At 35.8% G+C, this 15,869-nt stretch overlaps 1 protein-coding gene across 6 annotated transcripts in view; it reads left to right on the top strand.

Moving 5' to 3' along the window:
• VPS13B (vacuolar protein sorting 13 homolog B) overlaps nucleotides 1-15,869 on the top strand; it is a 784,298-nt gene that overhangs the window by 584,242 nt on the left and 184,187 nt on the right. For all 6 annotated transcript variants that reach the window (XM_046642610.1, XM_046642612.1, XM_046642609.1 and 3 more), the window contains one exon: nucleotides 7,541-7,678. In XM_046642610.1, the coding sequence (XP_046498566.1) occupies nucleotides 7,541-7,678 (138 nt within the window). The remainder of the gene's footprint in view (nucleotides 1-7,540; nucleotides 7,679-15,869) is intronic.

Below are 15,869 nucleotides of genomic sequence, written 5' to 3'. Positions count from 1 at the left end.
AGAATTCATTGAAATAATATTTCACATATTATCTGCTGGTTAGCCTCATTAAGTAGAAAGAACACACTTCCTTGTAGCAAGATATAGAAGACTTGCTTCTAAAAGTAAGAGCCAGCCAACACTGATGATCACACATCCCAGCAGCCATGTTAATCCTTTCCTCTTCCTCTTTCTAGAGGCTCCAGGCTTGGGACTTCAGACCAGGAAATCTCCTCTTCCCCTTCCCATCCCATCTTATGAGGTGAAGGGTACATAGCATGGGAAAAAATGCTTATGGAGTTAGCCAAATGCCTGAGTATCAATAAGGAGATGGTGGTATTTACCTTGCATCCAGGGCAACTTAGAATTGGTTTCTTGGTTGATTTTGCTGTCCTGACAATGAATTGTTACTGTATTTTATGGATCTGGGCTCCTTCATGATGTAATTTTCAGACATTGTAGGGGCCTCATGGAACTACATTTGCTTCCATGGCTACACTGAAAAAAAAAAAGAAAAAGAAAAAGCCGTTTAAACTAAGGATCGTAAAAGAAATATAGAAAAATATAAGAAACCCAGTAGGCCTGTAGCTTTGCCTTTTACGTATCTGGAGATCAGAAGGTGACTGTCCTGATAGCGACCTCTCATTGCAGGAGTTACACTTCCAGCCATTGAGCATAGACGAAACCAATCACAACCATGGCTTCCCAAAGAAGCCCCTTGGGAGCTTTAACAATAGCAGTTTCATAGATAGAGGCAAATAGACCTAAGTACAATAAATCCTCTCAAAATGCTTTTCTTTAAATTTTATTCAGGCTTTATTAAGAAATACCTTTTTGTATTCTTGGCTGGGCATAGAAGGATGAAGCTGAAGGACCATCTAGGAACATCTTGTCAGTGAAGTGAGAGAGGAAGGGAGAGTAGGGAGTATCTAAGCCCTCACCTGCTGCCCTGATTCCTCTTTAAGTAGTTTCTCCCTCTCTCCTCTGGCTAGCTGTGAACTTGGCTTGATCTTCCTTAAAAGAGAAAGCTGTGTGAAATTGAAATCCTGATAAACTCACCATGTTTTCTTGTAGACTATTTTAAAGTGTCATTTCAGTCTCTTCTTTATATAAAGGTTGATATACCCAAACACCTTTGTAAAAGGAGTCTCTCCTCTAACTTCTAGTTTAAAAAATGGAAAGGAGCCTGCTTTGGCTTGCAGATTACTTACTTCCTTGATTCGTATGTAGGCCAAATATTTCTAAGGGACGGGAAAGAAGGTAAAAATATAATTTTGATAATTATCAGAATCGAAGTGCAGGTAAGTTATCTGGTCTATAATTTCTCCCCAGCCACAAGTATTTAATAGGGAAGTAAAATTTGTTGACTACTATTTCAAGCCTCAATAATTACTATTTTAAAAATTAAATGTAAATAAACTTACTAGTTTTTAAAATCAAAATTGGGTATAATTTTCATTAATAAGCAAAGGTTCTTATTTTTTACCTTTTATATTATATTCCTCTTATTTTAGATTGGCAATAAAAAAGATTTTTTTTAATTAAAAAACAAAACCAGAAAACTAGGAAGAGTAGACTCTTGAAAGACATACCACATACACATACTCCTATTTTGTTCAGAGTTTGTGTTTAAGAAACAAATACTAACTGCCTATTGAACTCATACCATTACATGTCCCATACAAACCATATTACACATATTATCTGATATAATATGCTCAACAGCCCCACAATTTAGTTTATTATCCACATTTTGGAAATAAAGAAACTGGGACTCAGTGAGGTTAAAATTAAGTTTCCCCAGTAAAAGGAATCATTTCTTATACCCAGATCTGTCTACCTCCAAAGTCTGTGTTCTTTTCGTTACCCTGCATTTTCTCCTGTGTTATAAACTGGTATAAACTCTCCTATATAACGAAATGTGAGAAAGCACCATGAAAGTAAAGGTGTGTTTGGTAAATCCTGGGTCAGTGACAAACTGTTTCACAAGATGACAAACTATTTGCTCACTGAAGAACACATGGTTAAAATGAGGTGCACCAAAATCTAGTTAATCAAAAGTTTATTTTTCAGGGCTCATCCCCCAAATTTCAATTAATAAGATTTTTTCCAGTAACCCAAGTTTACAAGAACTCTCCATCATGGGAAAGTTTTGTTTCCTTGGCGTTGCTCCATATTTAAGTAAGCACTCATTTTCCACAGATATGTAAAAGACAAGGGTATTATGAGAAAATTGAATCAAAGGGTCAAAAACACTGTGATTTTGGTTAACTTGCATCTTCCAAAGCAAAAGCTTTGCCCAGAACTGCCAGGGAAAATAACTTTTGGGCTAACTCTTCTTTCTGACCTTCCTCAACCAATCCACGTGTGGAAGTATTCTTGAGCACAAAAGTGGCCAAGAGAAAGCAGAAAAAGGCACAAATTATCAACTCCTTTGTAAACTTGTGCTTGATAAAAGTAACTGTTAGAGAAGAGAGGGAAGAGTGAGGAAGAAAGTGGTGTGTTTACGGTCTTCCTCTCATCCACTTTATAATAGATATTTAGCTTTCAAATAAACAGATTCTTATGGACTAGGCTTTTTAGAATTCAAAGTTCTTTATTCATTTGGCAAAAGAAATGAAAACATTTTGGTTCTAAGATGGGAAGCACTTAGAAGTACCTGACATAAAAGTAACTGGACTTCGTTATATATTCAGTGTTATATCAATCGTAAAATGAGAAAGTTATCAGTGAAATCTGTGGGAAAATGTCTTCTCATTGGGACCTTAGTAAAAATTCAACTTAGTTTCAAAAAAAAGAAATACCCTGTCACATAGTAGAACAAAGCAGAATAGTAAGAAAGCTTACAAAATATGTAGCATTCAGCTGTTCCATATGAGCTTGGAAAATAAATTTCTTCAGTAGAGGATTGCAAAACAAGTAAACGAGTTCATTTTCAAAGTTACATTTTGAGTTGGCCACAGTGAATCATGTTATATTTTATATAATTCAAATGTTAAGCAAAGACATACTTAACTCTGTGGATATTTGCTAAGAGTTAAAAAATAATAATAATGAGCAGCAATACAAAGACCACTTTTATCAGATTCAAAGGAAGACCTCCCAAGCAGTTAAGTGAAATGAAAGTTTTTTGAAGAAGAACAAAGTAATCTACAGGCACAAAGAATACAGTCTGAATCAAGTCTCTATGAAAGCCAATAATACCTTGATCCATCTGGGAACAGACTTGAGACTTTCTGAATCTTGTCTTTGGATATTCCTTGTGATGTGATATAATGAAGTATTTTCTTTTGGAGGCCAGGTCAACCTTGAAGAAAAACAAATATTATAACTTTGTCAGTACCAGTGTCTTAATGAAGTGAATTCTAACTGACTTTGAAAAAGATTCATGGCTATGAGCAGTTTGTCATTTGTTCTGACCCATTTCCCACGCTGTTACTCCTAACAAGACAAAACTTTCTCCTGTTTTTTAGGCTTAGAGACAAGAGCATAAATGTGCTTATCAACATGAGTGGGAGCTTATTCTTTTTGGGAACTTCCTCTACTCAAGTAGGTGTTTGATAGTTATGGAGAAGAAAGCTAGCAAAGTCTGAAGGAGCTTCCAGTATGAAACAGTCATCCCTATTTGTCAATTCATTCATATTATATTTACAGGCTCCTTTAGTTTTAGTTTTTCTGGTGCTTTCCCAGCTGTATTGACCCTGAGGAATGTGTAATATGAATTCTATTTTCTAGACCTGATGATGGAATTAAGGAGGAGTTAAATTGAAGACAGTACAGAAAATCTAGAGGTCATGCCCCTCATCTTCTAACTATTGGAGCATAAGGGACTGAATAGTAACTTGCACACCTGAGCTATTTTTCTGGGATTCTGACATAACCTTTTTGCTACTACTGCTGCTTCATCTAACCACAGTGACTATAGGCGTATCCAAAGAAATTTTAGCTAAAACTGGGGGCGTAGCCACTAGTGTGTCATACATTTGATATTCATCAACCATACAATCTGTATTTTCCTGGATATTCCTGATTTCAGTTATTTTGTTCTGTCAGCCTTATAAATACAGCTGAACATTTTAAACCAATTGTGTAGTAATATTAAACCAATAATATCGTTACACTAGTAATATTTTCTTGGGAAATAGTCATTGAAATTTTGACTTCCTTGGATAGATTTCCTAGACTTTTACATTTTCTTTAATTCCTAATTCCTCTTCAGCTTCTTACTATTGCCTGTCTATTTTATCTCTGTTATGTCATATCCCCCTGTAATTGCCCCAGTGCAGACTCCTAGGTGGGGGGCCAGATGGCCAGGCCCTCTAACTTCTACCAAAAAGGAGGCAAGCTGCACAAAACCTATCTCCCCTACTTGGAAAACTCTCATTCACATTATCAGAATTTTCTGCTCCCCTAGTCTATACTTTGATGAAGGTAAGAAATCAAATATCCTTTGAAGTGCTTTTTTTCTCTCCCTTTATTTTAATTTTTGTAAATGCTTGGTGTGTAGTCCTATTTTTTCTTCAGGTCTGAATATATTATAGATCCATATGTCAGTATGTGCTTAGGATCATTCTAAAGATGGTCATCCGCTAGTACTTAAAAAAAAAAGTGTATATGTATGTATGTTTGCAGATAGATTTGTTTTATGTTTGAATTTATTAATCCTAATGTCCTATTTCTTTGTTTTATTCACTTAACAAGATGTTTTGAAGTTCGATATCAGTATATCGAATTCAGTCCCTTTTATCAGTAGCGTAGTATTCTAGTATAGTTATAATTTATGTTGCCATTTCTCTATAGATGGATATTTAGTTTTATTTTTCCCAGATTTTTAATATTTCAAATGATGCTGCAGTCAACTTCTTTGGGCATTTATCTATGTATTCTTAAGTATTCCTTAAAGATAGAGTCCTACATATGGCCTTTCTGATTATAAGGTCATGGATATTTAGAATTTTGGTAGACACTCATTTTCAACCCTCTGTCCTACCCATGCAAAAATACTGTATTTCCACTTTTATCCACTATACAGGGGAGGATCTGTCTCTCCTCTTCCTTCCCCATACAAAATATTATCAATATTTCTGATTTATGCTAATCTGATGAATGAAATATTGTATTTCTTGTTTTAATTTGTATATGCTTGACTAATAGGCTGAGCAGATTTTTCTTATTTTTCGTAAAACAATATTCCCCAGAAAGATTAAACAGCTTATGGTGAAAACACAATCTTAAAAATGCTTCAAGAAACTATAGGAAAATATATAGTCAGCTAGGGATAAATCCATAAAATAAAAGTTAATAGATTTTTTTACCACATCTATAAAAAAGTATGCATGCAAAAAGCATCAGAATCTGGTTAAAAGACATTAAAAATGAGTAAAGAAATATTTTGTGGAAGAGTTCTAAATGGCCAATAAATGAAAAGATGCTTAACCTGCTTTGTTTTTTACTGTTAACAATATAAGATGCCTATCTTATTATGTCAATACATATAAATTGTCTTGGTTCTTTTAATCTGTTGATAGACATCTAGGTTGTTTTCTACTTTTTGCTCTGATAAACAATTCTACAATGTGTGTGTGTGTGTGTTACACAGGCATTATCAATCTTTTAGTCTCAGCCTGTTAGGTGAAAAATTCTTATTTTAAAAGGTTTTTCTCTTTGATTATTGCTAAGATTTAGTGTCTCAGTGTTTATATTTTAAATGTTTATATGCCATTTGTTTTTCTTCATTTATTAATTACTTCTTTTTTATTAATTTTCTTCATTTAATAATTGCTCATTCTACCCTCTACCCATTTTTCTATTAGTATCTATATTGATTATATGAACTCTTTATATATTAATGATATCCACTTTCTGTCATAAAAGTTTGAATATGTGATTCCTATAACTTGTTTTACTTATCCTAAGTTTACTTGCCAGTTTTTTACACATTAATATTTCTATATCAATTTAATTCATTTCTGTTCATTACTTATTTAGTTACATCACTTATATCTGTTTTCTCTGTTAGATCACTGTTCTCTCTCTAGATTGTATGTAGTCTCCTCAAAATGAAGAATTATGTCCCTCTTATAGGTCTGGCACGGTACCATTTACTTAATAATAACAGCTTCTCGATGATGGCTAAATAGGTGAGACCCTAGAAATAACCAGTCAGGTCCTGGCTGTCTGGTTATGTAGCTCCTACAAGCTGATTATAGATCCTACCAAACAGACTTTAGCCATCCTTTCACCAGACTTGACTATTATATGTGAGAGAATAGTGTAGCATTACAATGTAATGGATCTACTATGCATATTCTCACTGCTTTAAATTCACTGATCATATAAAAAGAAAAGAATGCACTAGCCTAGTGTTTGATCTTTACCACATAGATCTAACGTCACGATCAATTGCTTTCAATATTTTCTTTGAAATCACATAAGGGTTCATATGTGCCAAATTTCATAAAGATCACATGATAAGGTCAAGAAATACAAATTCCAAGGCAAAATTTATATGCCCGGTTCACATATGACAGTAATACTGTATAACCATATGTTGAATATAATACACTATATGTAAATGCTATTCTTGAAAGTAATCCAATCAGTAAAACCTAAAATAAATAACACTTTAATAACACGTTTCAAATCAACTGAAAATAGAGTAGATGGACTCCATGGCAAGAACATCCCTATAAAATTGACATTCAGAGGCCATTAAAACACAGAGAGAAAAACAATTTTGAAACTAAAGAAAACTATAAATATTTAGAAGTTTTAAAAAAACCTTCTATGTTATATGCCAAGATACAGCGATCATTTTTATTTAAAGAGCTATTTCAATAAAAACTATGGGTTTCTAAGCATTAAAAAGCAAATTCCATTTGCCATCACCAATAGCTAAAAAATACTTTTAAAAAAATATACAGTATTATCCAGAAAAAAGTAAAAAACTACACAGTATTTAATATAAAAAGTCAAAACAGAAAAAAGTCAAGTTTTAGTCATGATTGAGACTGTTAAAAGATTGACCAATTTTTATCATTAAAGGTTATAGGAAAGCTACTGAAGTTCACTTCCAAAGCCTAGTGGTAAAAAGTGATTGTAATGTCAGTAAAACTCTGAAACAGATCAAATAGCCCGTAAGTACTACTAATCCACTGCATCTTTGAACATGTATATGCCTTTTCTAAAGCTGAAAAGGTTGCCCTTTTTTTCTTTAATTTGTTTCCAACACCCCATTAAAAAAAAAATCCAACTATTGAACTGTTAACAGTCAGCGGTTCAGAGTACGGAAGCTTTACCTTCACTCAAAGATGTTATAAGATTTGAAATGTCTTTTCCTTTTTGGCCTGGTTCTGGAAAACATGGTTTCATCGTTCCACCTTGTACAGAGAGAGCTTCTCTTTCTCCACACAAGTGCTTGTGTACTGTATGTGTACAAACAAATGAATCAATGAAGGTCACATATGATAATTTTTCCTCTTTTTTATCAGCTGAAACTCTTACACCAAAATGAGATGTTGTGATGTAATTGACATTTTTAATTTCAATTTTGTCACTTCAGATCCTGGGAAGACTCTGCCTGAAGCCCTTGATTACTGCACAGTTTGGCTGCAGACGGTGCCTGGAGAAATAGACAGCAAAAGTGGTATTCCACCTTCCCTTGTAATGCTACAAATTAAAGACTTTCTTAATGGACCAGGTAAGAGAGTGATAATTCAAATGTGCATACATTTTTTTTCATGTGAGTATATTAACACGTACATAGAGTCTGTTAGTAATCTTGACATTCCCTGCCGAAAACGAACAGTTCTTTTTTTTCCAGAAGTGTACTCTTCTCAGGCTGCCCACTCCAGAGATCAAAAGGAAAATATTAATATGCATTAAAATTACCTTTAGTCTTACAAAAAGTAGTTATCACTTAAAGATAATTGACTGTAAGCCAAAGACCCAAGATTTTATTTTTACCTTTTCTGCTAATTAACTGTGTGATCTTAGGCAGTTGATCTAATCTCCTGTACATCAGTCTCCTTACCTATAAGTGAAGAGAATAAAATGAATGGGTGGGTGGGTGGATGGATGGGATGAATGGATGGATAGGTGATACATGATATACATCCAATAGATAGTATCTGTAGATAGATTTGATTAGATAGATAAATACACTTATTTCAAATGCTTAGCAAAGTGTTTGAGATACACCAACACTCGGTTTGATAGATAAATACAGATATCAAAATGTATTGAATGCTAATTGTGTCCCAGGTACTAAGTGCTTTACGTACTCATATAGATCCAAGGAGTGGGCACTATAATTATCCCTATTTTATGAATGAGGAAGCTAAGACTGAGAAAAGTGAGGTAAATTACCCAAGGTCGTAGTGGCAGAGGAACCATTCAAACCTAGCTCTTTATGACTCCAAAGACCTAGGCCACTTTTGTACTACACTAATTTTAGCATCACACAAGGTTTTTCCTCTCCTCTCCTTATCTTCTTCCTCCGCTTTCTTTTTCCTGCTCTATTTATTTTCCTTCATCTCCTCTTCCTCGTCCTCTCCTCTTTATTATTCTTTCCTCACCTCAGTGAGATCTTAGCTATTTATTTAACAGAAATTACTACATTTCAGTTTTTCTTTTGTTATTTTATACTTATAGTACTTTAGAATATATTACTCATAAAAGGAATACTAGTTTCTTCATTAAGAATTTAAAACAATGATGTTACACTGTCTTAAGATCTCTAACAATACTTTGCAAGGCATGAATTTTGATGAGTGAAAAATATTCGTATGTGGACCTGGTTAAGTTTGTGTGCCGTGGCATGCCAATGCGCTTATGATCCACGACTACACATGGAGAAGGTGGTCATCGTCAAGGCTGGAGTACACGGAGTCTGAAACCACCTACACTGGCCCTTTTACTGGGGCCCAGATCTTCTTAAGCATGTTTCTCCAATGCTGGGATTTAAAAGGTATAGAAGTATGAACTATTTCTAATCATAATAATTATCCAGACATAGTTGTAAAGACTCAAAGGAAAGCGAGAAGCTGATGATGAAGGCTAAGGGAGTCATTAAAGTTGGAAGAAGCCTTTGGAATGAGATAATGGATGGATTGAGAGGAGTAAGAGTCCCATTACTTGGTTAGTGATGTGAAGTACCATATTTCACTGAATCCAAGCCACCATCTATTGTAGGAAAAAACATTTATGTACCACTCAGAAAAAAGAAAAAATAGCTGCTATTTAAACTATGAGACAGTGCATCTTCTTACATCAGTTGTAGGATACTTCCTGACTTCAGAGTTGTTCACATGTAAAGACTGAACATGTTAGAATGGATGAAATAGGTTAAGAACACATGGTTCGTTCATGGAGATGTGACAGGGAAACTTGGGTTTACCTCTTATTTCTCTTTTCTAGTTTCACATTTCTTTTGTGTTTTGGAAGTCTTTCACTTACTCTGGCTAGAAAGTTCTCTTTTAGTTTATATTTGATTGATTTGTTTTTAAAAGGGATGGGATCTGCAAATCATTGATAAGTTGTGTACCATATTTTCATGGCAACCAAATAAGTTGAATTTAAGAGAAATGTTAAGGAATGAAAGAAAAATTAGGTGTTTATAATTCTAGCATTTAATATGACTATGTAGTAGAAATGTGATTTTTTAAATAGTTGTACCTTTGTGTTTCTTATACTTTTTTAAATTGGAAATTACATATATGCCATTTCTAATTTTATGTTCATTAAATAATAGTGATAAATCTACCTAGAGATTCAAACTTTTAAATAAATGAATTGAAGTAGTATTTTACAGCAGTCCTTCTCAAACTTGAGTGTGTATGTGAAGCTTCTCTGGGGAGCTTGTTAAAATGCAAACGTGATTTAATAGTTCTAGAAAGTAGGGGTGGAAGTCTGCATTTCTAACAAGCTCCAAGGTGAAGTGGATGCTATTGGTCTGGGGACTAAACTTTTTCTACCAAGGTTTTATATGGCTCATACATGAAAATATATATATATGATTTTCTTAACACCAGTAGCTACAGTTAGTGAGAGCCAAACTGCAGGTATTTTGGGGGCACAAACTTCAGCTTTATAGTATTCCCCAATACTATTCCTTTCCTTTGAAAAATAAAGAGACTTTTTTAGTATTGCAAATAATGCTTCTAACTTCCATGCAGTATTAAGAATCTTTTGCTACCATTAACTTAAACTATATGCACATCTTATTTAAGTATCATTCCCAAAGAATGTTTTATGCTACATCTCTAAAATAGTATATTTTCATTTATTACTTTTTTGCTCTTGAATTAAGACTGCTGTAACAATAAAAGTTGCGACCATGAAGAGTAGAGGAAATACTGATTATAATTACCTAATCTTAAATTTTCTTCATAAAAGTGCAAACTTAATAGCTTTTGAATTCAGCCTTTCAGATTTATTTTTCAGGAATTATTTTACCTAAACAAGGTGATACAAATTCTGCTCTTTAGCATCTGTTTTTGGAAAAATAATTCAAAGTTCTTGAGTGTTCCCTTGTTTCATCTGTTCACTTAATAGTACCTTAGAGCAAATGGTAGGTCCCAACTTCTACATCAAAAACCCCTTCAAAGTTCTCTCAACTTCCACCCCCTTCCTTCAGAGGCAAGAATTGTACCCATTAGCAAGGTCAGTGGCTTGGAGAAACCTGGAAAACAGCAGCTACCAGAAACCCACTAGAATAATATCTCCAGCAGGTGATAGATTAGTTGGAACAAATTGGAACCATTGCAATTCAGCAATCCTGGTTTCTTTCAAGCTGTTTTTAAAATGTCGTCATTTTAATACACAATCTAAGCCCTGCGGAACAGTCCACAGCAGGTTAATTTGAATCATATGATGTGTCACTGCCCTCAGCTGACATGAGCTCTATTCCATGTGTGAAGCCATAATAAATCCATTCCCAACCGAGGAAAATTCCCCGTGAGAAGATGAACTAATCCAGGCCTCACACTGGCATGCTAGCCCTCCATAATTGAAAGCAGGGCCACCTGTTCCCAGCACAGTCAGCCTATAGAGAAAAAATTAGCATTAGATCAGATACTTCGTAGATTGAAAAATCATTCATACTTCTCGAAAATTCAAATTCAGCTGTGAACTGGTTGGTATGACATCATACAGAGATGTAGGAATGTGCCCACTTGATCCCAGTTTAAAAGTTTTGTTAACCATAGGATTTCTTAACTTTGAAATGAGAATTTTTTTTTTAAATTTAATGAGAATTGACACGTAAGAAGAAGAACTGGGAAGGGTGCAGATTTTTCTAATTAACTCAGGGTCATTTGCAAAAACGTTTGAGCTCCCTGGTATTTTTTCATTGTTCCTTTGCAGATGTATTTTTGAACACTGTCATTGTAGCCATGAAATGACATTTAAATGACAACAAAGAAAAAAATATGCCAAATTGGGAGAACGTTCCCACATCATTTATGTTTTATTATAAATTAATTAGCATAACACAATCCTCATATAATTTAAGTAATGTGGTTATATCAAACAAAGTTATAACTGCAATTTCACATTTCTTTTAGTATACTTGGTGTCTCTGGTTGAAACACAAAGCCACTGATATTTTTTTTCTGTTAATAAAATCATTTCTTTAGTTTCTCCTTGTTTAACCTGTTCATTAATTTACGTATGTAGTTTTCAGTTTTTCTGATTTCATTCTACCTTTGGATGGCTTTCATCTCTGGTTTTGGTTTTCATTTTAAAAATTTATTTGACTTTTAATTGCTGTAATCCTATTTTGAATACTGTTTTCTTCTTATATTTTATAAATTAACTTACTGTCTTATAGGTTGCAATGATTTTAATTTTTTTTACTTTTAAAAATTCCTGGGCTGGGGGTTGGCTCCGTGGCCGAGTGGTTGGGTTCACGCGCTCCGCTGCAGGTGGCCTGGTGTTTCATTGGTTCAGGTCTTGGACGTGGACATGGCGCTGCTCATAGGGCCACGCTGGGGTAGCGTCCCACATGCCACGGCTACAAGGACCCACAACGGAGAATGTACAGCTATGTACCGGGAGGTTTTGGGGGGAGAAAAGGAAAGGAATAAAATCTTTAAAAAATAAAATTGCTTTAAAAAAAAAAATTCCTGGGCTGGCCTGGTGGCATAGTGGTTACATTCACACACTCTGCTTCAGTGGCCCAGGGTTCACGGACCTACACACCACTCATCAAGCCAGGCTCTGGCGGCATCCCACATACAAAATAGAGGAGGATTGGCACAGATATTAGCTCAGTGACAATCTTCCTCAAGCCAAAAAGAAAAAGTTTGGCAATAGATATTAGCTCAGGGCCAGTCTTCCTCACAAGAAAAAAAAAACCCTCAGTATCCTAGAATATCCCATTTCCACAAGCATCTTGATTTGAATGAAAATATATACCTAAATAAAGCATTACTTTAGAAAACAGATATGAGGCCAGCCTGGTGTTGTAGTGGTTGAGTTCGCGTGCTCTGCTTTGGCGGCCCGGGGTTCACCAGTTTGGATCCTGGGCAGGGACCTACACATAGCTCCTCAAGCCACACTGTGGCAGCATCCCGAGTACAAAATAGAAGAAGACTGGCACGGATGTAGTTCAAGGACAATCTTCCTCAAGTAAAAAGAAGAAGACTGGCACGGATGTAGTTCAAGGACAATCTTCCTCAAGTAAAAAGAAGAAGACTGGCACGGATGTAGTTCAAGGACCATCTTCCTCACGCAAAAAGAAGAAGATTGGCAACAGATGTAAGCTCAGGACCAATCTTCCTCACACACACACACACACACACACACACACACACAAATACACCTCAGATACAATAACACACCATTCAAATATATTTATTTATATGAATATAATGTAGAAATTTTAAGTTGTTTACTGCCAGATATGTGTATTTTTTAAAGTTTTTACTTTTCTTGGTGAACTCTGCTATTATGCTCTATTACTGAATTCATTACTCAGTGGGGATTAATTCAGGCATATCTTGAAGGTGATTGGTTCAGGAGAATTAAGATACCTGAAAAGAATGACCCAAATACCCTCCTGACATTTTCTGGAGTGGAAAATGAAGAATAAGTTATACAGTTTTTAAATGCAAGAAGATTCAAAGCGAATGAAAGCATCTTAAGAAGCTAATTGTAATGAATTTATTTATCACAATGTTGCCCCACTAGTTAACCTTTGCCTCTTTTCTTCTCAGAAATAAGGCCAAGTCCATACCCTAATCACAGAGTCCTGTCTCTGTCTTAATTCAGTTTTATAGCCATCCTACCAGGCTATCTTCTACATTTAAGAAATGTAAACTAGGTTATAAAACTGTAAGAACCTTAATTTTTACATTTCCTGAGTTTTATGGGTTCCAATTTGCAGCGTCAGCATTACATTATCGTAGTTTATTTTCTCCATGATTTATCAACATGAATCAGTAAAGTTGATGTCAGGATGTCAAATAGGGAATGGACCAAGAATTTTAAAATGCGGGAAAGGCTTTCATTATTTCAACCTTATTTTTTCAATTATAACATATTTTTGGAAGAAATGAGAAATGGATGATTTTTAACTAGCTTTTTGTGTGTGTTTGAGGAAGATTGGCCCTGAGCTAAAATCTGTTGCCCATCTTCCTCTTTTTGCTTAGGAAGATTGTCACTGAGCTAACATCTGTGCCAGTCTTCCTCTATTTTATGTGGCATGCCACCATAGTGTGGCTTGTTGGCCGGTGCGTAGGTCCGGACCTGGGGTGTGAACCTCCAGACCCCAGGCTGCAGAAGCAGAGCACACGAACTTCGCCACTATACCACCAGGCCGGCCCCAACTAATTTTTTTTTTTTTTTTTAAAGATTTTATTTTTTCCTTTTTCTCCCCAAAGCCCCCCGGTACATAGTTGTATATTTCATTGTGGGTCCTTCTAGTTGTGGCATGTGGGACGCTGCCTCAGCGTGGTCTGATGAGCAGTGCCATGTCCGCGCCCAGGATTCGAACGAACGAAACACTGGGCCGCCTGCAGCTGAGCGCGCGAACTTAACCACTCGGCCACGGGGCCAGCCCCCCAGCTAATTTATTTTTTAATAAACTTTTTTATTCAGGTAACAACCTGATTTTAATACCAAATTTGTCACTGTCGAATCAGTAAGCCATACTCATTACTTTCTAGCACTGTAGAATGAAGGGACTTTAAACCTTCTTTGAAGGTCTGGCTGATGGTGGTGCCTCCAGGGGACTACACTTGCCTAAGTACAAGGACCCAAAGAGTTAGAGAAGCTGGTTTGCGGGCGTGGCGAGACGGTAAGAGGCCAGCAGAAAGTCTGCTGCAGGGAAGTCAGTGTTCTGGCAGTTATTTAGATTCTTTATTTCTTCACGTGGTCTAATTCTGTCAGAATTGTTTCCTCTACAGAAGAAAATGAAGGCAATTGGGCGGTGTCTTTCTGTGAACATAGAGTAGGCTAAGGTAGAAGAGACAAAGAAGATTATCTGGCTTCTCCTAACTCTAACTTCCCACCTTTGTGCTTGCATACAGCTCTCCTTTCCCTGACTTTCTAGCCCTTTGCCTTCCCAAGGACACAGTCTTAAGCCTTCTGTTCATATCTCTGTACAAACAGTAACCTCAGCTGTCTCTTTTCTGCTAACAACTCCCAAATGTCCAGCTCTAGTTTTGACTTATCCAACTCCAGGGCCATTTCTCCTTCTGCCTATTAGATATGTTTAGTTATGTAAAATTCAACACACTCACATTAAATTAAACCATTTTTCTCCCCTCTCCTTATTCACCCCATTTTTTTACATGTGTTAGTGATAGCAACATTATTCCAATCATGTCCTCACAATTTTACTATCACCTTCAATTCATCCTTCTTTTTATTCCAGGTCCTTTCAGTTTTTCCTTTGAAATGGTTCTCCATTATGTATACTACCTCCCTGGTTTAGTATGCCTTGATTACTTCCTCAGCCTGTCTACTGGCAGCCTCATTTCAGATTCTCCTTTACTCAATAATCCTGTCCCTTATGCCGTTGCTAAGTTAGCCTCCCCTGCCAAACTCATATAATCTTGACCACTCACCTCCCTCAGTTTGTCAAGACAGAGCTCTCCGCAGCCCTCAAGACTCTCTGTAATCTTATGTCATGTGGACGATCCAGGCTTGGGTGTCACCAAGTAAGTGATCCTAAGTAAGATCATTGTACTTCATTAAGCTTCCATGTTTTCTTCTATAAGATAAGAGTATTCTAAGATGCCTTCAAGTTCTAAAATGATGGCTATAATTCCCAATGGAACTTTTCATTTATTTTCACAAGTATTTATGAGCAATTACCACTTTACAAGTGTTGTTCTAAGCACTGGAAATATGGTGTTGAGCAAAAGATAGATGGTTGCTTCTCTGAAGAAATGTACACAATCTAGTGAAAAAGACAGAATTTGATTACCAAATAGTCACACAAAGTAATATGTAATGTAAGTTAATATAAGTGTCATGAATTTCTGTGGATTCATAAAGGAGTAGAGAGTTAGGGAAGCTTCTCTGAGTAACTGACACTTGAGCTGAATTGCACAGGATGAAAAGGAGTTAACCTTGGAGGGGAGGGTGGGTTTCTGGGAGAATGTGTGCAAAAGACGCTGTAGGGAGAAGGATCATGGCACATTGAAGGAAGTGAAAACAGGGAAGAATGAAGGAACAGTGGTATGAGCTGAGGCTGTAGAGAGAGGCATAGGCCAGGCCTTGCTGGCCATAATAAAGGATTTTAGGATTTTTGCCTTAAGAGTGATAGGGAACCATTGAGGACCTTTACACAGGACATGTATGTGGTGGAGGAGTGGGGGAAGTGTATGTGCACGCTGATATGGTTATATTTGCATTTTGAAAAGATGATTCTAGTTGCATGA

Source organism: Equus quagga, chromosome 16 (assembly GCF_021613505.1).
Source record: "Equus quagga isolate Etosha38 chromosome 16, UCLA_HA_Equagga_1.0, whole genome shotgun sequence".
Lineage (NCBI taxonomy): Eukaryota > Metazoa > Chordata > Mammalia > Perissodactyla > Equidae > Equus > Equus quagga.
Note: the sequence above shows the minus strand (reverse complement) of the source record. Positions and strands in the feature narration are given on the sequence as shown.